The sequence below is a fragment of the Diabrotica virgifera genome, chromosome 5, assembly GCF_917563875.1.
Source record: "Diabrotica virgifera virgifera chromosome 5, PGI_DIABVI_V3a".
Lineage (NCBI taxonomy): Eukaryota > Metazoa > Arthropoda > Insecta > Coleoptera > Chrysomelidae > Diabrotica > Diabrotica virgifera.
Window position 1 is genome coordinate 173,558,352 of NC_065447.1, and position 26,093 is coordinate 173,584,444.

Sequence of the window (26,093 nt, forward strand, 5' to 3'; positions counted from 1 at the left end):
GGTTTCTTCTGTGGTAGATGGCAGTACAGGAAAATAATAAAAGTCTAATGGAAAAATTTAGACACACTGAAAAAATAATTTCGTACTTATTACAGTTAATAACTGTTTTATTAGTCTCATAGTAGCAAAATAAATATTGAAATATATTTTTTATTATGGTGAGAAGTCCATAATCATAAATCTAATCTGTTTTTATAGCTACCTTTAGCTCATCTGCCATCTATGAATTAACTTGAAAACAAAATTTCTATGTAGGGATTTTGGATATCGCAAGTGATTGTTGGATATTTTAAAAATTGTTGAGAATTTCAACATTATAATTATTTATTATTATTTCGTGCTTTAACTAGGTCGTTAAATATTTATTTTATCTATAATAGGTGCATATAGCAGCCATCTAATAATTACTTTTGAGAATTGTTTAAACTTTAGGTTGTATTTTAATTCTTTTTAAAATGCACGAATCTATCAGCCTATCAGCTTTTGCAAAACCGTATAATACAATTAATAAAAACACAAGATTAAACAAAATATTTATTTTTAATAATCTTTACAAAGATATTCCGTATATATCTCAAGTAGGTCTTCTTATCAGTAAAAGAACTAGTAAAATATAATATGAATGTTAAAGAGTGATGATAAGAGGATACAGGTTTAACCTTTCTATATATTTGACGAAAGTCAAAGCTGGAAGGTCAGTCAGTGACTTGGTAGACTTCAGTTCAGTGGGTAAGGTTCTAGGAAAGAAAATTCAAACATGAAGGCTATTGTCAGGACCGGAAGGGTAAGCATGATTTTCTTTGATAATTTACTCTATGTTTTCAATGGGTATTTCAAAAGTTATTTAATGATTGTGTAAAATATAGCCAAAAGAAACTTTTATCCATAAAAGTAATATCTACATACTTTGTTGAGTCACACTTATATTCTTATATATTAATTGACCTTTTATTTCCGCATTTTCATTGGCCGAATGCCCGAATATAGGAAGTACCTAAGTAACTCAAATGGTAAATACATTATGGTCAGGCGCGGATACAGAGGGGGTCAAGGGGTTCATGGACCCCCCTATTTTATTTAGTCAATATAAGTATTCTTTTTATTATTTATTATTTTTTTCTGTCAACCAGAGTTCAATTCTTTTGATTCCATAGGTATCTGAGATGACTGAATTTTATCCTTAGAGTAAGTGTGAATCGTATGGCTAAATCTGGACAATAAAATATTTGCGGTACGTCTGACCCCCCTATTATGAATTTCTAGATCCGCGCCTGATTATGGTAATATGTTTTCGTCGTTACTAAAAGAAGAAAATTGCTGAATTTTTTCTGTTGTCCTGACTTAGTGAATCTAGTGACGTCGCTATCGATTTATCATGTTCTCTTCTTCTTCAGGCCAGACTCGTTTGTCTCTGGCACTTGTGTTGTGCATAAGACCTTTGTATCAGACCTTGTTTTCTTTTCGTTAAATTCTAATATAAGGTGCTGTGGCCTCAACGAATGCCAACATTTTTCTTATTGGTAGTTTTAGGATCTCTTTCTGGTTCAAACCTATGTTGACCAGTGAATTCCTGCATTACATCACTTAGCACACTGCAATGGCATAGTATGTGTATGGCAGTATCTTCTTCCATTTTGCACTTTCTGTACCATATGGTTTATTCACCTTGCCTAGTTTTTGTATAGGTGATTTCTTAAACAGCAATGTCCAGTCATCATTTAACATTTAATTCAATGACCGTTTTAATCTCTCGTTTATTGAGGTTCATCAAACTGTTCCAGAGTTTTCATCAATATTCTTGATTATTTTTTTATTCTGGATTTGCTCTTGAGTGGCACTCCATTTCGTTTGATGATTCTTTATCAGCCATTTCTGAACCTTATTGTTTTTCGTAGCATCTTTAGTAATGCCGCAGAAAGGTTCTAAGCCTTCAAAAGTTTATCTCGAGCCTTGTTTAACTAACATATCTGCTCGTTCGTTCCCATGCACCCCTTCATGACCAGGCACCCATATTCATGACACTTCATTGTCTTCTGCCAGGTTGTTGAGGAGATCTTTACAGAGTCTCGCCTCTCATCTTAAATTTAGAGAAAGCTGTTCCACGTGGAACACATCGGTCGTTTCGTCAAATGTAACAGAGTAATAATTTGCAATTTGAACCTGATTCATTATGTGTTCAATTATTTCTTCACCACAACATGTTATTAATTGATTTTGACTGGTGGTACTAATGTATGTTGCTCGGGAAGATGCTGTGGATAGGTGTTGTTTCAGAGACTAATCTTCTGATGCGATTTTAAACCTTAACACTTCCCCTCATTGCTAGGTCCAGCATCTTCGTCCAGAAGCAGAAGGTCATCATCACGATGACTTCTTCGAGGAATATTTTGTCGACCTAAGAACACTATTGGTCGTAGTCTTTCTCTTTTTTCTTGTATTTGTTTAGATCCCTGAGAATCTATCTGGTTAATGACTGACTTTTGCGGGTTGCGATAACTTTGTAGAAAATCTAGCCCAACCTGAAGGCACTCCTTGTAATATAATGTTTTTTATGGGTTTGTATGGCTCCGTCTTTGCCACTGGCGAAGCGTCCATGTAACCATTGTTACCATTGGTAACAGTTAAAATTTGTAAATAAATATTTTATGACTACTATGAAATAATTCCATTTATATTTTTTAAAAATAGAAATATTTGTTAATAGTATCTACCTAATTCAGTAAAATAGCCAACTAGATGCACGAAAATATCAGCGAGTTTATGTATAATCGGTTGCACGTTATTATAATACGCCCTTACCACAGTATAAAGAGGTTCCATATTTATTATACTGTGCCCTTACCGTGCGCCGCGCCGTTTACCACTTCTGTGAGTGGCAACGATAGTAGGATCTTTGACTGGATCGTCTCTGAAAATTTTGCGGGGACGATGGCTCTGAAGGCCGCGTCCCACCATCAAATAATTTGATCAAACTTGACAGTTAGTGAGACAAAGTGACAGTTAATGACGTCACATCCTGAGTGTTCATTGTGGATAATAATGAAAAATTTTAATTTTAAATAAAGTACAAACAAGTTAGACAACACAATACAAAAAATTTGATCAAACTAGACTGATAGTGAGAGCACAGATTTTTAGAATTTCAAAAAAACTGCAATTGTGACGTCACTTTGGCGTACTTCCGCAGTTTGCTCAAACTGTTTGATCAAATTATTTGATGGTGAAGGCCGCGTCCCACCATCAAATAAGTTGATCAAATTGGTTTGAGCAAACTGAAAGTGACAGTTAGTGACGTCACATCCTGAGTGTTCATTGTGGATAATAATGAAAAATTTTAATTTTAAATAAAGTACAAACAAGTTAGACAACTCAATACAAAAAATTTGATCAAACTAGACTGATAGTGACAGCACAGATTTTTAGAATTTCAAAAAAACTGCAATTGTGACGTCACTTTGACGTACTTCCGCAGTTTGCTCAAATTATTTGATGGTGAGACGCGGCCTTGAGACGCAATCTTAAAACCGCGTATTGGTGTTACCAAATTTTAATTTGGTGACGCTAGGTAGGGCCAGTGTCTATCGGGACAGAAAATACCGACCGTAAGAATATCAGACTTAATAAATGCAATTTTAATTATTATTATAATTATAGGTAATAATTATAATTCCATTTATGAAGTCTGTTATTCTTAGGGCCGGTATTTTCTCGATTAAACTCCGGTTAGTTAACCGTGCCGGCCCTTTGGATTCGATTATTGCATAATATGCATTATTAATTATTAGTTTATAACTTGTAACTGTACTTGCTTATTATACAGATAATATATCTATACCTTTTTATCCTATATAAATCATATTAATCGATTTTAATTACTTGTCGAAATATATTAATTAACAACAACATTATTATAATATGACATATAATAATATTGATTATAGTATTTTTACTACAAAAGCGATATTACGTAGGTCAAAATTTTTGACGTAAGAGAACTGTCAAAACATTAGAATGTGACTTTTCATTATTGCCATGTTTATTATAAACATGGAAATGATGAAAAGTCACATTCTAATGTTTTGACAGTTCTCTTACGTCAAAAATTTTGACCTACGTAATAACGCTTTTGTAGTAAAAATACTATATACAGTACATTGTAGTGTATAATCAATAAAATAAAAATTATTTAATATTTTAGGCTAAAAATGACAAATGAATGTACTGATTAGTATACTAATTATACAATTTGGGTTTTTTAATAAAGTATAAAGGTGATATAATACATATTTTACCTAAAAACAACAAATATGTTTTTAGTTTGTAGATACTTTATATAATTTCTTAAATTTTTAATTTTTAATTTTATTTCATCTATTTTTATAATAGACCTGGATCCCGCGTACCAAAAAAAAGTTGATTAATAGCAAGCTGAAAATTCACGGTGTCTAGTCGAACAAACTTTGATGTATGGGAACACTGTATATATAAAAATATTTATAAAATACATTATATATATAGATAATATATAATATATCTGGTATATATTCAATATCTGGTTTTGGTAACACTTTAGAAAAAGTCACGCGTCGCCACTGGTCTTTGCCCATGAGTTTGGCGAAAGATATTAAAGGTTTCGTGACAAGTCTTTGGGCTGTCATCCCTTTATTGTGACCATATTTTTTATTAGAAAAATAAAACGCAATACTTGCAAAACAATGCCTTTATGTGCGAAAGTACCAAACAACCCGTTTTTTCTAAGTGATGGTGACCCAAGTAACGCTTCGCATTTCTTTTTTAATCTTCTTGTGTACAGAATAGGGAAATTGATACGATTTTGATGGCTGCCAAGGTCGTTCTACCAATGGGCACTTTGTGAAATTATCAACATTTTAATTTACAAAACATCCTATGTCGGTCTTAAAAGCTTCCGTTACTGCTTTTGTTGAATTCTAGTCCAGAAGACATATATTTATCCTCTGTCTTGTACATATATATGTATTTGAAACTAACAACATTTGAACTGCAAATATTTAAATTTATATTTTTTTAAATTCTCGGAGGGGACCATGGCCCCCTCCCTGGATCCGCCCTTGATAGAAATGGCTATTATGCTATACGTGTTGCCTACATCTGGCGAGGATATTAGTATTAGGTCCCTTTATTTTAATGCATTTTAAAAAACTTTCAAAAAGTATGCTTTTATTTTTATGGTCCATCTCTTTGCTAAACGAATATGTCAAAGTCTGTAGTGTATAATAATCAAAAGGTTCTCCTACTGCTCATTGTCTGATATGATTAATCTTCACATCTACGTAAAATCATGCTCAAAAATCAAGGAAGCTCTGAAATCATTTTGAAAACATTTTACTTTTTTGTAGGATCATCATAATTATCATGTTTTTATGTAAGCTCTTTGGATATTTTGGATAACTTTGATCGGTTTTTTATCTACCATTCTTTATTATGATCTATAGTTATCACACATGCAGTGATCTTAGATCACAATTCATTTTTATCACAAAATGTTTTACAATGTAGTTATCAACAATGAGTACTTACATAATTTATCAAATGTTCCGGTGCTTCATTCACGTTCTTCTATGATGATAATTTTAAACATATACAAACAAGCTGATATTTATACGTGTATTATATAAATGATGTGAATCATCAAGCATGTCTTGGAGATAAATCTGACATCGTAACGTGACTCCAAATAGCATGATTTTTATTTGACTGCGTAGACGGGCGTTTCGTGATATTCTAATTTTAATATAAATATGTAAATATTAATACAATATTTTAATTTAATTGCTTTAACAATTTTCAAATTAGCTTTTATATCTTGATATATGAACCAGCAACTACGTTAGACTTAACTATTCGTATATCGCTATTACCACTATTACGCCAAAATATAATACGAAAAATCGAAAATTAAACGTACCTACCTACGGGAGAATTTGATTTTTATCCCAAACATGTTGAAAAATTTAATCAAACCGGTGACGTCGTTACCGAGAGGCTTTTATTTACAAGTAAGTAGTACGCGAATAAATGCTTGGATTGGAGATTGATTAAACTGATTGATATCTATTTATTTTATTTCCTTTTTTAACTTACATCGATAGGCATACTCTTTTTCTGTCGATAACTTAAATTCCAATGACATAGTCGATGACATTTATTTTGGCCTTGCTTTGACCACTTTGACCTTTTCTTTCTACTGGAGTACTGGGTCAGTCAGGTGGTACATAATTAAGAATTTTTGCAGAATTTGTGCCGGCTCTCACGTGTAAAAGTAACTGATTTCCATCGTTTTCCTTTCTAAGATTCTTCAAGTGTATCAGTAATAATCTCCTAAGGTAAGACACTTTGCATTTTTTAACACTTGTAGACTTTTTACCATGGATTTTTTACTCTGGTTTTTATTGAATAAAAAGTCTCTTATAGGTGCGCAGGTTCCGGTTGAGATAGTTTTTGATAGTTTTATTAGATGATTATACAATTATGTAATCGGTTCACTCCTTTTTAAATTACAACTATCATTACAGTTGAATCCCTTGGGTGTAGTTCAGCATTTTTTACAATTAATTGGTTGTTACCTTTAACCATAAGGATACAAAATGACTATAATATTGAAATGCAATGAGAAGTTATTTAAAGACTGATGGTTAAGTTTTATAAAAACATATAACATTCAAACCTCGATTCAAACTATAGGTTAGGATCCAGTAAGTCAAAGAAGAACCATGAAGTGAGCACTACTTTGAGATAAATAGGACACAAAAGGTGATTTCGTTTATTGCTAGAACAGTGTCAGGGTGGCCACTCACTATAAGGTACACCTTAACAGTTAGTACCTGATAGTGTGTGGCGGCAATATTTAACTATACTAAAATCACAATAAAGACGCACTATAGAGCATTTCACGTTAAGAATAGAACATTGCAGAGATAGCCCCATGTATTTCTTATGGATGATGGAAGCACACCAATGCCACGCCGTACTGATTGGAATGAATCGTATAATGGCAGTCGAGTAGCCACCCATGCCCAAGAGGTATGGCAACACTGATCTCCATGAACGTAACATTCTATTCTTAACGTGAAACAAAGTATAGAAATAAACAAAAGCAAGACACATTGAATGTTACGAGGAGCACTCCCGAATCATGATTTACTATGTATAAACTTTGTAAATCATGATTTGGGAGTGCTCCTTCTAACATTCAACGTGGCGTGGTTTGTTTATTTCTAGTGCATCTTTATTGTGATATGTAGTATAGTCTCTCAGGCGACCTGAAGAGCTTATTCCTGCCACGTACTATCAGATACACCTGCCAGATCTAACTATTCAGGTGTATCTGATAGTGTGTGGTAGACCTAATAAACTGTTAATTAACAGATTCATGGAAACGACTTCATATGCAGTCAGTCATGTCCCTTGTAAGTGTCTGAATATGCAGTTGTGTCATCTCTAATGTGTCAACCACACAGTGAACAAACAGTTCTGTACAGCCCAGTCAAAAAATATTTTATTACACTGTTCTCAGGTAAAACCAACAAAGCTAAAGCAAGTTACAATAAAAAGAAAATTATCATTTTCATATAAAAATATAAGATAAAAAAATATTAGAAGTAAAAACTCAAGAAATTAGTAATGAGCTAGTTCTCCAGGTTTTTTCTTAAATCACAGAACTGCTGGTTTCATGAATGAAGTCTCAAGTCTGCATCTGAAAATAACAAAATATTGTTAGAATAAAGTACAATAATATTCTATTTTTTATATTTGCCATTGTTTTCTACACCTTTTTATCTTATGCTATGAATATTTCATTTTTTATTCAATTCTAGAACAGCAAAACATTTACTATACAGTGATGAGTCTGCTAATAACCAGCAAAATAACTCGAAAAGATGGAAAACATAACACGTTGTGAAATAAAAAGAGATGAAACTAGTAGAGTATCGATAGAAACCTATAAATTTATATTACATTACATAGTTTCTCGCCTTTAGATGTCTGATAGAAGAATTTTATAGAATTCTCCTGTACAGTGACAATTGTCATATTCTTCCGGTATCTCTAAATTTATAGGTTCCTATGAATAATTTTACACCTCTACTAGTTCCATCTCTTTTTATTTCACATGTTATGTTTTCCATCTTGTGCGTTATTTTGCCAGTTATTAGTGTGCTCATCACTGTATAGGCTTAGTATACTAGGTATATACTGAATAAAGCAATAAAACTACTTCTAGTTTTTATGTGAGATATCATCATAACTCATAACCCAATTATAGAAATACAAATTCGTCTAGGAATAGAGTAGAGGCCTACAATCTAGCTAAATTACTGCTATAGATAATTATTGTATTATCCTTATCAACCCTGAAATGTTATTAGTGGAAAAATGGAGATAATTGTAAATGATTATCAATTGAATGCTATTCTGAAACAATGTTGTAATGGCCAATAGTCTCGTGTGGGTTTTCCAAGGAACAATGTTCTATCCTATCACCTCACAGCCATGCAAAACGTGGTTATACTACAGAGTTTGCAGCCTAAATCTCCACAAAACACCTTAATTGTATGAAGGGGTCCCTTGATTGCTACAGGTCCAATAACAAAAGTTGCTTTGATTCTGAGCTGATTTATGCTTATTTTTCCCAGTATGTCAGCTCTACTTACTATCCGACAAGCCAGTGCTGGCGCGTGACCTTGAGTGAAAATACACAGCGTCAAATGCAGAATACGAGAAGGTCAGCCGCCACCTTTCGCTTGTCGCTCTGTACTTGAGCATAAATCTCCAGTATACATTTTGCTGTATGCTTGACTGGGTATACCGTGACTGGCTTCCCCGTGGCAGTTATGCTGTGTTTAGATCCAGTTCTTTTTTTTTTCAGTTGTGTACAGTGATTTTTGGCACTCATAAGGCGGGCTCTGTACCAGAGTATCTTGTAGCTGATCCTCTTTTGTCTTTCATTGGCATGCATGTGTAAATAGATTGATCAATTTAATTCAAAGTTAATTTCTCTTGCATAATGCAAGATTTAGAAGAGGATCCAGAATGTGATATTTCTTGTTGAAAATTGTACCTTCAGTTTTCATGTTACAACTTCTAATAATTATTTCCTGAAGAATGATAAACAGGATAATTGCAAGAAGATCAGCTTGTATTCCTCTACTTCAACCTCTTCTGACTTAGGCTCCCTCCATGTAACTTGGTTCATAGTGTTAGTCAAGGTCAACTTTTCCCATCTTTGTGTAGTTAATATTGAGGTATTATTCAAAGAAACATTCTAATATTTGTGGATTGATAATAAAATGTCTTGCGTGATCGATAATAATTATGATAATAAAATGTTGTGTCTCATTTTACAGGAGAGACAAAAACTGAATTTCTGCGTACTCTAACCTTACAACATAACACTAAATTTATAGTTCTACAAGCAAACTAAGAGAGTCATTAATATTCAGCTCAGCTTTGTTCTGAAGCTATTTTCTTGTGGCATTTTTGCAATTAAGTAGTTTTAATGGGAAATAAGCCACAATTTTACTAAAAAAATGATTTTATTAACGTTTCGAAGTCCCAAATCGGGTTTAGTTGTCAAAATACAAAAAATATTAATGAATTAAACAAAAATGTTGTTGCTTAGTAAAAAAATTCTTCTAATAATTTATTTAATCTGACTCATTTATATAGGCAATTCAGACATATATTATACATTTTAAAGTAGAAGACTTTAAAATGATATTGCCAATATTTATGAATTGCGTTCCTGGGACGACCTTACTGAAGTTTTTAGTATGGTTACCCATACTAAAAGATGAAGTCAATAGAAAGAAAATACCAGGATTACTAAGTCAATAACATATTGAGTTAGTACATATTTTATATTTCAGTATTGTTTATATATCTATGTATTATTAATATTATTTATAATTTAAAATATCATTATGTACTGCAAGCGCCAGTTAACTTGGCGAGACGCATTGCACAGTGGCTTATGGGATGATCATCAGTCTCAGTGTCGTTGTGCGTATTTGCTGTCGCCACATTAACTGGCGCTTGCATACATACTAATTCTTCCTGGTTTTCCCTCGTGATTTACTATGGAATCTCTAGCGCGAGAATTTTACTGTCACCATTACATGTGGTTGTCTTTTTAAAGACAGATCACATGTTATGATTTTTTTGTGACGGATATTCTTGAGTTGGGGTTGGAATGGAATGAACTATCTTTCAGTAAAGTCGTCCCAGTAACGCAACTCATAAATATTGGCAATATGATTTTAAAGTCTTCTATTTTAAAATGTATAATATATGTCTGAATTGCCGATATAAATGAGTCAGATTAAATAAATTATTAGAAGAATTTTTTTACTAAGCAACATTTTTGTTTAATTAATTAATATTTTTTGTATTTTGACGACACCCGATTTGGGCGTAGAAACGTTAATAAAATCATTTTTTTAGTAAAATTGTGGCTTATTTTCCATCAAAACTAGTTAATTCAGCTCAGCGGGGTACTATTGAGCTAAATTAACGGAGACGAGTACGATATAGACCAGGTCAAAAGATGGAACAGCGATTCCGAAGATTTTAGAGAGAATAATATGGCAGAAACTACAAAGAATAAAACTGGAACAAGAACAGTGAGTGAAAGATCACCAAACGGAGACACGGAACTACACACACCGGCAAAATTAGCTGCCGAACACCTTAAAAATGGGACATGTTTGATGTCTTGAATATCCTAAACCACTGGTCCGATTTTAGTGAATCTTTTAGTATGTTAAAGCCTTATTATTTAAGAATATCGTTGTAATAATATTGTTGCTAGACAGGTAAATATCATTTTATACCGGGTGTACCAAACATACTGTGTTTTTTTCTTAAAGTTTAAAACAGCCTGTGGAATATTCTAACATAATATGCATATCTTACATATTATGTAAAATATTAAAATCAATACTCGATTGTAGACTCAGTCTTTCTTAACGTTTTCCTTTTTGATTCATTTACTTATGTAAGATAATAAAAAATTTATGTGCGTTAACAACTATCCATGTTTTTCATCAATAAATCCTCATAGTAGGGGAGGAAAGTATACTAGATTTGCAGTTACTCGAGCGTTATGGGGACCTATTGGATTGTGAAGAGTATGTGCTAAAATCAGAAGAAGGTTAAGTTAAGTTTTCCATAAAGTGGGGGACTTTTCATTTTTTAATTTAATTTTCCATTTTAAACAATTATGTTTCTCCTATTATAGCGCTATCTATCCATAGTTCGAAAAAAGGTGTCGAATAAAAGTTGCTTATTTTTACGTAAAGAATCCAAATCTGAAATAAGAATTGGGGGCTCCTATTTAAGATTTTAAATTAAATCCCCCATCCCACCTCCACTCGTGACACCCCACGAAGAGGGGGGGGGTTAATTAAAAATTTTAAATACAAACCCTGCGATATTTCGCGAAATGAACATCAGATCGTAAAACTGCAAAATACACCTATTCAATAGTTTTCAAAAATTTACCGAATGGCACCAAACACGACCCCCACGGAGGTGGGGTAGGGGGTTACTTTAAAATCTTAAATAGGAGCCCCAATTTTTATTGCAGATTTGGATCCTTGACGTAAAAACAAGCAAATTTATTCGCAACATTTTTTCCAATTATGGATAAATATAGCCTATATTTCTTATAATCGGAAAAAGGATTGGTGGAAATGGAAAATTAAATTAAAAAATGGAGAGTCCCACACTTTATGGAAAACTAAACTTAACTTTTTTTGGTTTTAACACCCACTCTTCACAATCCAATAGGTCCCCATAACGCTCGAGTAACTGCAAATTTAGCATACTTTATTCCCCCACTATGAGGATTTATTGATACAAAGCATGGCTAGTTGTTAAAGCGCGTAACTTTTTTATTTTCCAATATAAGCAAATGAATCAAAAAAGAAAATGTTAAGAAAGCCTAAGTCTACAATCGAGTTTTAATTTTAATATTTTATACGTGCTAGAATGCCACAGGGTGTTCCGAACTTTAAGAAAAAACACAGTATGGTTGTAACACCCGGTATAAAATGACATTTACCTGTCTAGCAACAATATTATTACACCGATATTCTTAACTAATAAGGCTATAACATACTAAAATAATCACTCAAATCGGACAACAGGATTAGGAGATTCGAGACATCAAACATGTCCCATTTTTAAGGTGTTCGGCTAATTTTGCCGGTGTGTGTAGATACAAGAGTAAAAATATGTAAAGTAAACGAAACTCAAACATTAAAAAACTAGAATTGGAACAGAAACACATTATGACGACAACAGCACGAAAAATGGACAAGGCAATGATACAATACAAAAGGACATGAGAACAAGCAAGATTAGCAAAAAGAAAAAAAGTAGGAAGGGTAATACAAAAAAGAAAAAAAGAGGTGGTGTTATAAGAATAGCTTCATGGAGTATAAGAACATTACTTAGAGCAGGAAAACTGGAAGAAATAACATTAGTTCTGATACAGTACAAGATAGAAATAGCAGCATTGCAGGAAATTATATGGAAAGGGAAAGGACAAATAGATCAAAAGAATGGTACCTTCATATACTCAGGGGAAGAAAAACAAGGACAACATGGGGTAGGATTCATAGTAACTGGAAATATGAGAGAATAATGGAAGTCAGACTAATAAACAAAAGAATAGCCTACCTAAGGATTGAAGCTAAACCGACAAACATATCCCTACTAACTGTTTATGCACCGACAGAAAATGCGAAAAAGGAGGAAAAATATAATTTCTACGACACTATGGAAGAAGAACTAGAAAAAATACCAAAAGAAGATGTGAGATTAATATTGGGCGATTTTAATGCACAAATAGGAAAGGAGGATTAGATACAGCAAATAGCAGGCAAACATACAATACATGAGAAAACGAATGACAACGGGCACAGAATATGCAACATGGCGACAGGAAATAATATGTCTATTCAGCGCTGAGCTGAATATTAATGACTCTCTTAGTTTGCTTGCTGAACTTTACATATTTTTGATTCTTAGAACATTTAGATCGTTACATATAAATTTCTCATTTATATTTTAGGTTAGAGTATGCAGAAAGTAAATTTAAATCTCTTGTAAAATTGTTCGTAAAATGAGATACAAGGTTTTCATACTAAGCAGTCCATATAACCATACAGCAGTTAACACGTTGACGGATAGTTTGTCAAATGTATAAGCTACATCAATGGAAATTAGACGTCTATTGGGACCGTGCAAGTTCGGCAAAGCGACCCCTATTTCTACGCTCTGTACTATTATTCGCACTTTTAATTATATTGGCCAATTATATTAGTCCTGGTTACTGGATAATTGTCAAGGCCATAGTCCAAAAAAAAATAATAAGAAGAAAAAATAAGATTCAGGTTATGTTATGAAAACATCAACAATTGTATGTAGTAAATTAAAGTTATTAAAATGCAGTACTGCAAGCAAAATACATTTAATTAAATTTACCTTTATATAATAATTGCATATCATATCAATATTGTGGAGCAATATATAATTTTTCTGCTTCATTGACAGAAGGTATGAAATATACGTCAATTTGACAATTTCAATTGACAATATGAATTATTTAAGATAGTTGCAATATTTCTCCGCGACTCGCGCAGGGTCGTTTCTCGTTTCCCTTTCCAAGTACTTGCACACCGCGAATAGAGTCAATGTGTTAAATCACTATATACCGAAATTACATTCTTTTGGAAAGTGTGTCTTTTATTTACTTTGGGATCTGGAATTAACTACAATTAATTATTGAATCTCCTCCCTTTTAAAATTTTGGCCTCCAGATTTTGATTTCAAAATTTCAATTATTTTTGTAATTGATTTCAGATCTGCAGGTCTAAGAGTTAAAATAAAGAATTTCTTTGGTTAATTTTGAATTGTGGTTAATGCCCTATCAAGTAATTTTAATATTGAATAATTATTGAATTAATTGATAAAACACTTGTAGTCAATTTTATCACTGCAAAATGCAAATACTCATGAGTCTGACCTTGATAATGTATCCAAAAATGTGACGTTTTTGTTTTATTAGTCATTCAACTTCTTAACTGTATTAAAATAAAATCTCATTTTTCAAATATGTAATGACTTATTTTAAGTGCACACAATATTCAGTGCAAATTGGACTAAATGAAATTAGCACTATGGCAGCATTACAGATGCCTAAATTAAGTCTATTATCAGTTATTGATAAAATTAACAACTTGAAGCACAAATAAAAACAACAATATTTGTAGAACATTTTTTAAAAAGAATCAAGTAAGAAAATTTTAAATGAATTGAAAAAACAACAATAATTGTAGAACATTTTTTAAAAAGAAACAAGAAAATTTTAAATGTGAGTCTAGACGATTGCTAACTTCAATGATCGGTAAAGCTCTATCAGATGTAGTGAGTGCGTACTTAAAGATAACATACAAACAAATGAGATTTAATCTGATCAGCAATTATTTAAATCTAATTTTTTGTATTAAAAGGGGCATACACTTGATGATTTAATTGTCCCATGATGGTCAATATCGTCGGTATACTGCGAAAACCAGGTAAATGACAAATTTTAAAATATTGAGTTAGGTATACCAAAATTCTCAGCTTTTTACGCTCTACATACAGGTAAAACCCAGTAAATGATACGACTTACCATTCAGCAGATAATTTGTGTGATAAACAAATAAGTTACACATAACCAACTTTTCATTTTCAAGTAAAACAATATATCGTTACTTACTTTCACAAAATTAAAGTTCTGTTGCATGTAAAACCAAGTAAGCGCACATATATTATTTTGCCGGACAACAATATATTTCTACTGCTGTATGCCATATTCAGTAAAAAGGTAATAAATGTCTTTAATACATTTTACATGTATATTTTATTAAAATTTCTCATTCATATCGACTGGTAAAATCGATAATATCGACTGTTTCTTTGAATGGTCAAGAGGTACAGGTATGTGAGAAGTTTTTTTGTAAGACACTTTGTATATCAGCGTCGTTAATGCAAGATGTCGTAAGAAAAATTGATATTCTATGTTGTTATGCAGATACGGGCAAGAGGCAAGCATATTATACTGCCAGATAAAACAAGCAATGAAAAACGCAAAATTGTGAAGGCTCATATTGAGTCTTTTCTAACCATGGTCCCACATTATATCCGCCAAAGTTCGAAGCGTAGGTATTCGGACAAAAAGTTGAGTATAAGGAAAATGTATCAACTTTATGTAAATGATTGTCAGCTGAAGAAACCGGAAGGTATTAGCGAAATTACATACCGAAGAATATTTTCTAACGACTATAATTTAAGCTTTTTTGTCCTAAATAAGATCAATGCTTAGTTTGTAATAATAGTACATTGTTTACCGGGTAGGAAAAGCTTAACATTCCTGGACGACTGTGAAGATTGCTAAGTCGAGGCGCAAGCCGAGACTTAGCAACACAGAGTCCAGGAATGTGGCTTTTCCTACGAGGTAAACATACTATTTTTCCGCAAATCGTTTAAAATTCGACAGATATTGATTGATTTAAAAAAAACGCGATAATTTTATTCCCAAATAAATGGGGCTTTGAAATTCCTAATAAAATTACTTGGGTTACTATGGAAACGTATTGAGGTTGAATTTTGTGTTTTCTATCATTTATGTAGAACACTAACAACTGTACGGAAATATCATTTCCTTACAGTAAGGAAATGACATTTCCTTACAGTAAGGAAGTCCCGACTTTTTCTTCAAGAAATTTTGACAGGAATGTCAAAATTTCCTGGCGATTTGCGGAAAATAATATTTATTAGCCCTATCATATTATGTATGACATGGCTAATCCACCTAAGAAACCGGATTTAGAAAACAGTTACAGACAACATCAGAAAAAAAAAGAAGTATGGAATCTCGAAAAACGAAATGATAAGAAAAGCTCTAATCAACAACGGAATTTTGTTTCAATCACTTTCGATCTACAGGCTATACTACAGATTCCAGATTAACTGGACAATTCATATATTCTTCCCGAAAATTATGGGTCAACAATTTGTGTGTAAATGAAGCCGCATTACCAAATGTAGCTTACCGTTTTGCCTGGTCAGAAATTAACGGTAGACGAGGAAGTTCTGAAATAGAAAGCATTACACTCAACTACTTATCAAAATGTGTCCCAGAATATGTAAGCAAGTGAAATAAGTGTATTTTCTTATACCTGTGGAGGACAGTATCGTGACATAAATTTTTAGAGTGCGACAATCTTGTATGGAAGTTGACCCTATACATAGCAGTCATCTAAACCGCTAGAAATCAGATCTCTCTATGGTATGGCAGATTACTTGTCTGTTTTTGCAAAATGCAAGGGAAACTAAAAAGTCAAGGTCAGTGATCAAAAAGTATGTATACGCTCTGAGCTTCGCTGGTGTCGCTCCTAGCGGATTACTAATTCAACTTTCACTGGTAATTTTTAAATTTATTATTTAATTGTTATCGCTTAATATTTACAACACAAAAAAGTAATTAAATTGTAATCGATTTTTTTAAGATTTTGCTAATCATTTTGACGTTCTATTGATAAAATATGAATTTCTTACTTCGGATACTTTCACAATTATCGTGTAGATGGCGCTAAGATTAATAGATTAATTTACAATTACATATTACGGAACATTAAAAAAACTTAAATTCAGTATTTAAAAAGGAAGTATATTTAAGGTAAAAATATATACCACAGCTTTGACCAACTAATATTTTTTATAATTAATGTTTTTAATTTTAATTTTAAATTAATCACTTTGACATTTATGTCAAATTTCCGGTAAACGTTTACAGACTTGTCACTACTGGCGCTCGCGAATTTGTAAATATCCCCTCTACGTACGAGCTCACAGCGTATAGAACCATACAAGTGTAAACATTTTAAATACGTACTACGACTTTTATGATTTAAAAAAATTGTCACACACTCTAATTAAAAACCGAACAAAAGACCAAAACGCCGAAAAAATAATGTGGTTAAAGATAAAAAGATGAGATTCGTGAAAGAAGAGACAAACAGAATCCATTTCAATTATGACGCGTCACCAAGCTTCATTTCCTTATTGATACTGCACGGCAGTCAACAAGAAAAAAGCAAGCTGAGTTATCAACTAACATAAGCATGCTTATGTTAGTCGATAAAAACTTAAGCAACTTTATGATAGAACTTCGCCAACTAGCATAGCAAAAAACAGAGATTTGTTACAGCTATTTGATACGGGAGTGATACCGGAGGAATATAACAGGTGGTATCGTATTTTACGATGCCAATGGCATCTTGTCAGATTCTGCTTTCAGTGACTAATCTATACGCATAGTAATATTATTTTCTTGTATCTGTAACACGTTCAAAATAAATTTGTTTTTTCTATAAAACTGCCTATCATTTATGTAAATAATATCCATATAACTACAAACAGCTCTGAATAAAATGTTCAGGGAAAACCAGTTAAATGTTATAATTATCGACTAATCTCTTAAAAACATTGCTATTAACTAGTTAAAGCCTCATATTCCGATCACAAAACTACAAAATATTATATTTGGTTTATTATATTTGTTATAAATGTGTTATTTTAAGGGTAACTGATTAATTTAGATTTACAGGTAAAACCAGGTAAGTGACCGCATCTCCATCTTAAATTTAGGTTTAATCAGCTACGTATCTTAACTTCTTCAAACTAATGATAGAATATCATTTCTAATATATGCATCTTTTACTAGAATACCGAATATCAAACACAAGTTGTCCTCTTAATTCAAAATAAAACACTAAACTTCAAAAACGTTTTTTCTCGGTTTCGGTATTTCGGCAGTTACCTGGTTTTCGCAGTATACCGACGATATATTGCTGCACTGCCAAGTGCCAATATATTGCTGAACTTTGAAACATTGCTGCACTGCCCAACGGCGTAACCAGGATGAGTCTAAGTGGGGGGGGGGGGTTACAACTACTGAAGAGTCTCTAGGGGTATGGTGTTAATCGTATAGAGCTTAAAGTTCATTCCAATGGGGGGGGGGGGTTATAGTTATAACTCCCAAACCCACCCACCTCCTGGTTATGCCTATGGCACTGCCAAGCAAAGTATGACCTGGAATGTATGTGTGACCTGCAAGTAATTATTGTTTTATAGAAGTGTATACAGGCAAATTTAATAAAAATGGTAGATAACTCAATGAAAATAAATAATACTTACATAGTAACAAAATTTAAGCAGTGTACTGTACTAACACCTAGACGATAAGCAGGACATGTTGGTAAAGGAGATTAACATTGATATGACCCAAGATAGAATTGTGTGGAGAAATGCAATTAGGGAAGCTGGCCCCGCATAGGGATAAGGCAAAGAGAATGATGATGTACTGTACTAACACCTCAGGCTATAATAATATCTCTCATTTCATGGAAGGCTTCTTATCAAATTCCTTCCAGGTCTAAACTTCTGATAGTATCCTCCAAAGTATTTTCCAGCTTATCAAGCTTGTCTGGATTAATATGACAAGCTCTAATATACCTCCCCTGGCAGTCACAAGCATGCCCAAATTGGGTTTAGGCCTGGATGAATCTGGCCAATACAGCGTGCATTCTCTTGCATAAGAGATTATTCTCTCCAAGAATTGATATAAACTGGACCATACTTTCCTTGAGGATCTTCATACTACACTGATCAATTGTCATGCATTTCCTACAAAATACCTAACTCCATGTGATCTTAAAAGCAGATAACTCCCCATAACGTCATTGATCTATCTCCAAAATGTCTGGGTGTTATTATATCTCATCATCATCATCATTGGCTCAACACAAGTTGGGCCTTTTTTTGAAGCCGTTGCTTCAAATTGTAAAGCACAAATATGATATCTGTGCTCTAATCGACTTAAGCTCTCCATCTTGGCATGCCAGTACCTAGCCACTAAGCTTGACAGCGACCAGGTTGAGCCTTGGTCTTTTCAATTAATCCTCTCCACTTGTTCTTATTTCTAGCTACCATTCTCCAGTTTTTGCTCAGCTTTTATTTTCTAGTCTTAAGTTCTCTCAGATATTTCTGTATTTGTTCCATATTTATACTTTGTGTACGGTCGGTATTTGCCGAGCCTGGTTTGAAATTATTTTTATCTTCTACAAAAAAAATTATGTAATTCGTTTTATAGATGGCGACGTATTCTGCATCAGAAGGCGTGAGTATCTATCTTTTTTCTCTTAAAAGTCTTCCCTACACTACATGTTTTATCTTCTTGGGACTATTGACTACCTGCCAAGTGGTCAATGTAAGGTAATATCTAATTAAATTAGATATTACACATTAAACATCAACACAGAAAGAATAGCAAGAGACAATTCGCCAAATGGAAGAAGATCATTGGGACGACCGAGGAAAAGATGGTCAGACAATGTCAATTAAGGCTAAAAACCGAAGTAAAAAAGGCATTGAGCTTATTTATAAAGCAGGAAGGGGAAGAAGAAGATCGTATTAAATAAAAAAAAGGGTTCAAAACGCTGCTCACTAGGTCAATACATCCAATAACAAAGGCATTGACTAATGTCAGTGGAAAAATTTGAAGAGCTTTAAATACAACTTACAGAAATATCTCGCATATGTGCCATATCCTTTTCCTTAATGAAATAAAACTATATGATTACTTAACTATATTAAATAAACTTTTTAAATAAATATTATTCTTTTGTTGGAAATTTCAATGCACTTGTTTGTTTGTTTAGCGATTACTTAAACATGTGATACTGTTTCAACATACTATAATAGGTCTCATACATGCATATTAGTACTAGATACTGAGAGCAAGATAATAATCATCTCTCATATGAACTACTAAATGTATATGAATGTTTTGGGTGGGTTAAGAAATAGATTTAGGACGATTCTTGCAGAATCTGACATTCAATTATTAAGACGTTATACTTCACTTGTTCTTTGTCTGTCACTGTGTCCGAAAAATCTTGTAATCTATGTATTTTCAGAATAGCTCAGAACTCGATGACAAAACAATGTTCAACAGCTTTTACATGGATGCATTGAGTATTTGATCTTAAGGCATCTTAAATGCAAATAATGCATTGACATTTAGATTGCCGTCATAAAGTACGTTAGTCAACAGCGGATATAGATATAGCATATTATGCTCAGTGGTAGAGCATTCTAATGCAGTCAAAGCCGGGTGTTCCCTATTTGTTTTTTTTTTAGTCTACATTAATTATTAGCATATTAATATTTTATATTTTTATTAAGTTATTATAATTAAAATTCATATTTTATTAAGTTAATTATAATATTATCTATAAGGTGTATCACAATTATCCTTTCGAAACATGTTTCATTAGTTTCTTACCATTTTAAACATTTTCTTTGATTTATATGAGTTTAAAATCGATTACAAAATTCTTTAATGACGTAGAAATTGAAACAACCAAATAGTTTATAGTTTTATATTGTGTCCTATAAATAATAAAACGTGGAAAAGTTTTTTTTGAAAAAGTGTAATTATTTTTTCTTAAATTTCTGCAGTTACCTGCAGCTTTTCCGTTAATTTGTTTATCAAGCATTTTTGTACTTCATGCTTGCTTTGTGAATTTCTTCATTTATAGTAATTTCTGATGTTTGCGTTTCCAACATCATTTGTTGTTCCTCTGTATATAATTTTTTTAGATAGTTGAGCGCCATATTTCTTTTGTAAACCATATATATCATGCTCCAGTTCTTTTATGAAGCGTTTCCAGTAATCGTTTTTAATTCTTTTGCCTCTTCTCATAAGTGATAGTTTTGTTTTTAAATTACTTTTTGCATTCTCTAAGTTATGCGGAAGCACGCTTAGCTTTCACAATTCTGTTTTCTTCTAATCTGTCAATAATTACACTGCTGTGTTAGCAAAACTCGTTCATCTGCTCAGAATAGATTTCAATTGCTGTTTCGGATTTCCTCTACTGGATTTCGCTGCTTTCATTCATAGACTTAATCATATTCTGTTCACTGTTCACTCACTGCCATGGGAAATAATAGTAAATGGGCCTTGCAGTTGTCTATTAATCAGCCTCTAACTTAGAATTAATTTAGATGGAACTGAGAGCTTTTCTTGGTACTTATGTATGTTATTTCTTCTTCATACCGTATAATCTTCTTCAAACCACTTTCTATCTGGCAACATAGCAATCGATCTGCTTTGTACATAATCCGTCTGATCTGAATCCCAGCGGCTCTTCTAGCTATGTATCAATATGATTCAAATATATGGTTCAAAATGATTGTAATGAAAATAATGTAACACTTTTTTGTACAATCTTTTGTAGAGATATTAAAACAACATTTTTGTATTAGGTGAATAAAAACCCACACTTTGATTAATATTGAAAAGGACGAAGACGAAAAATTATGTTATTTTAGGTATTACTATTATTTGTCAGATATACTGACATTTTAATGTAAAGAATATGTCAAAATCGTCCAAATTTTAGTAACATGTAATATTTCTGTAAAATTCTCTTTCAATTATAAGTGGATATGAAGAACAAATTGTAGTGTATCAAATTATAATAATTTTTCAAAGAGCCAAAAGTGGTGTAAAAATTCTGAGGTATAGTATCATGAGATAAACTATGAGGTATTTATAACTTGGTTGCCCTTGTAAAAACCGTAAGTTTTACATTTGTGTGTGTATAATTTGTAAGAAAGTAGAATTTAATTGTCATAACCAAAGCAGACGACCCATGATAATTTCTGTTAGTAGGGCGCATTAAGCAAGCATTATAAATGAAAAAGTTGTACCGAACAAAATTTGATTAATAGCACAGAACTATAAAATCCATATAATAACCAACATAACTTCATATAATGGTGATATTTTGTACGTGCATCTCTACTGTTTGCTGAATACTAATTCTTTCATTAATGCAAATAGTCTATTGCAGGGGTTCTCAATCTGTGGTACATGTACCACTGGTGGTACATTTCATTAGGTGCGGTGGTACACAAAACGCGAAACTACAGCCAAAATCCAGCATATTTGTAGTTAATTAAATTACCTACCTCCATAGATACGTCAGTTAGGTGGTACCAAAAATAATTATAAGCATTTTGGTGGTACATGGCTCAAAAACATTGAAAACCACTGGTCTATTGTATTGTTAGACTACAGGCCCATGTCAAAAATGGATGGGTCATATGAACCACCAGGTGACGTATATAGGACGATATAAGAGCATAAAATAATAAGATTCAGCACTATGCCGTTACTTGTAAGCAGTCCAACTGAGTGCTGGTGAGAATTCAAAAGTGCAGGTAGAGTGGGTACATTTTTGTCATATATTTTTGTACGGCATTTTTACCATCGATAGATCCATGAAAAATATTAAGAAAGCGCCCAGTGCCGTAAAAAAATGGTGAGCCACAAAGTTGGTAAATTTTTTTGATTTTCTGACAATTTCCTGGGTAAATTTGGTCATTTCATTCTGTACGGAATCAATTTCATACTGTTTCAATACAGCTTCTAATCCATTATTCCGCAACGCCGTACAAAAATCATGCGACAAGGGGAAAAAATCGAGGGTTGCAATCCCCTCTCTTTCCGTGGTCCGGGGGGTGATTTGAAAAAGTACGGCTTCGGTTCCAAAACATTATCTAGCACTCAAAAGTACTATTAAAAATAATGCCGTCAAAAAAGTATTGTTCATTTGAATTTATATTAATAATTATGTTAATTTCATGGTATACTTGATTTATAAAGCTAAAAAAATCATTTGACTCTGTACGGCAACTTTTTTTAACATGATATTGTAAAATAAAATTGTTATATAGTATTGCAGTTTAAAAGAAACTTCTAAAAAAAATTATAGAGAAATACAAAAACAGAAATTTTTTAAAATATTGCAAAAGTTTAAATATTCATAGATTAATAAAATATAGCAATTTTCTACATTTATCCTTTGTTTTAAATAGTACTAAGATAAATAAATTAGGAAAAAATGATGGCGTACATTTTAATGCAGACCATATTTATCTTTTAGGCTGATGAAAATGACGCTACCATTTTAAAGGTGTAGTACTTTAGGGTCATTTGATACTGTACGGTATTTTTTTTAAACATATTTTTGAAGAGAACAATTATTGATAATATGATAAAATCATTATAATTATGACGTGTAACTGAAGTTAAAGTTTGTGTAGGTATATCCAAGAATTGAAACTGTAAATCTCAGTATCAACAATTTTGTATACTATTTGGTTTAATATATATGTACTTCAAACATTATTGATAAACATTATTGAAAAATTACTACTAGAAAACGACTACTTAGCACACAGTACAGTATTATAGGCATGTGTAGATGCCTACAAATGCTAAACGTCGTAACAGAACGTTGCTCGTTAAGCGATATAATCTAATGTAAATTATATTTATTTAATATTTTTATTACTTTTTATCAATATGAATTTTCAGATTTGTACGGCGTTAACTTTTTATAAATTATTGCATTAAGTACAAATGAACTATCTAAATGCCGTATAAAAAAATATCGTTATAAATTTCACCTTACATTTCGTTATATGGATTTTTCTTACATTTCCTTCTATGGATTTTTCCTTGAGCTTTTTTATCCCTACAAACCTTTGGACCAACGAAAATGTACGGCATGTAAAAGAATGTTATCTATGCATAAAATACTTTCAAAATAAATTAATTTTATGTTGTTTCAAATCACCCCCCGGACTACGGAAAGAGAGGGGATTGCAACCCTCGATTTTTCCCCTTGTCGCATGATTTTTATACGGCGTTGCGGAATAATGGATTAGAAGTTGTATTGAAACAGTATGAAACTGATGCCGTACAGAATGAAATGACCAAATTTACCCTGGAAATTGTCAGTAAATCAAAAAAATTTACCAACTTTGTGGCTCGCCATTTTTTTACGGCACTGCGCGCTTTCTTATTATTTTTCACGGATCTATCGATGGTAAAAATGCCGTACAAAAATATATGACCAAAATGTACCCACTCTACCTGCACTTTTGAATTCTCACCAGCACTCAGTTGGACTGCTTACAAGTGACGGCATAGTGCTGAATCTTATTATTTTATGCTCTTATATCGTCCTATATACGTCACCTGGTGGTTCATATGACCCATCCATTTTTGACATGGGCCTGTAGTCTATGTCATGCATGCATCTTGTCCATGTAATAAATTTCTACGACTATACCCTTATTCTTTGGTGCTATGCCGCTATTTACCCTTATTCTGAGCTGACCTGCTGAATTATTGTACCCTTCCGGTCTTGCCGACACCAAGCTGCTGCAGTTCGTTAAGCAGCTAAGCAGCCAAGCGCTAAAATCGGCAACGTTTCTTATGAGAATGAGTTGCAATTGCCATTGTAGAACGACGAATATAAGTGAATGAATCGGCGTGAATCAGACGCGTTAGGTGGATAATGGGGAAGCAGTATTGCCATGTATTGAGTGTATATCTAATTTAAAACTAAACAGTATGTATACACTACAGCGAGACACAAGAAACAGGTGCAAAATCTGTTAAAAGCAGGTGTGTGGTTAACATTCAATAATTAGACCAATATGCAACCATCTGTATAAATAATTGAGTTGTGCGTTGTTTAATTACAATGCAATCTATATCGAGGTACATATGTACCTTCTCAATAATTCATGTCACTAAATAGGTAGTATCATCCAAGTTTTTCGTTCCTTTGGATTAATTGAAATACTTAGGGTCGGTTGTTCGAACGCTAATCAAAAATGGAATCAACTGATTATTATCAAATATTTAATTACTGTCACCAACTGTCAATGTCAACTTTGATTGGGTTGCTGTTGTTAAGGGGACTTGATTATAATCAACTTCTTGATTAGCGTTCGAACAACCGGCCCTTAGTCTAAAAAGGTTTATTCCAATTTTGTGTATCGTATTTTGAGTTCTCAGTTACATGGATCTTTTTAAAAGGCCAAATAAAAATATTTTAAAAAGTTATTTAGTTGGTTAGTTCGCATATAACACTATACTTAATGAAATAATTTAATTGAACATTTCATGTTAATATGCTATGTAACAGTGTGGCGTAATTCACATATGGGTTTTGCGCCCCCTGTTCAAATTTGTTGTATAATTATAAAAAAATAGTTACATGTATACCGTTCCAGTAATTTAAAGGTTACCTAAATTGAATAAATATTTTTTCACTAGTAAGCAGGTAACTTTTTCTCTTACCCTCGTATATAGTATCGTACAAGACGATTAAAATCTTTTCTTTCCCATGCATCCAAAAAAATCATTTTGGTTCGTGAAAATTCGTTCAGTTAACATTGACCTACTGACCTATTTTCCGTAGTGGACAATCGTGGTGTCGTCAAATGTCAGGAAAAATCTTTACAAAATAAAGGAAGACGACCTCCAAATTTCAAAAACAAAACAGGAATATATTTTACAAAATATAATACATAATCAGTTGCTTTGTTTTTATTAATATTTTATTAACTAGAAAATTAACCATTTAAATTGTTGTTTAGTTTTTATTAGACTCATTGTAGGTACATCTATTTTTAGACTTCCTACAGTTTTAGTAGGAAATATAAATTCTACATGCACGTGAACAAGAAATAAAATCTACAAACATAACAAGTCTTATCAAAATATGATACACAAAAAAAACTGAGTTTATTTAAATATTATCAACTGCTCGTATATGGATAAATACCTACTAGGTTCTTAACAGAAATAGTTTTTCGCGCAGTTTAGTAACATTTGAACGACATGTTAGAATACAATGGTTAGATATTTTGTAATTTGCTATTTTTGCAATGCACTTACGGATTTCGCGTCGTTATTCCATATATAAATACACAACCATGACACAGACAGCTTTGGAGAGACGACTTTTATTTATAGACATGGAAAATAGACCGCAATCAGGAACAATGATTCGTTTAGTAGGGTTTCCACGAAAAGATCGATATTTGACTGCTTTGGAGGGCATAACAAC

General features: G+C 32.4%; 1 protein-coding gene and 1 long non-coding RNA gene across 3 annotated transcripts in view; one reads left to right on the top strand and one right to left on the bottom strand.

The window, feature by feature from the left end:
• Nucleotides 1-547: 547 nt before the first annotated feature.
• LOC126885211 (pyruvate kinase-like) overlaps nt 548-26,093 on the top strand; it is a 62,376-nt gene continuing 36,830 nt past the window's right edge. The window contains exon 1 of one of the 2 annotated variants that reach the window (XM_050651664.1): nt 548-784. In XM_050651664.1, the coding sequence (XP_050507621.1) occupies nt 758-784 (27 nt within the window). In that variant the 5' untranslated portion in view covers nt 548-757. Of the gene's footprint in view, nt 785-6,123; nt 6,366-26,093 lie in introns of those variants that run through there. The other variant, XM_050651665.1, reaches the window with a different exon arrangement.
• LOC126885213 (uncharacterized) lies at nt 7,521-26,070 on the bottom strand. Its single transcript, XR_007698330.1, has 2 exons — nt 25,922-26,070; nt 7,521-7,735 (listed from the first exon to the last, which is right to left on the bottom strand). It is a non-coding gene; the product is annotated as an uncharacterized LOC126885213 (long non-coding RNA).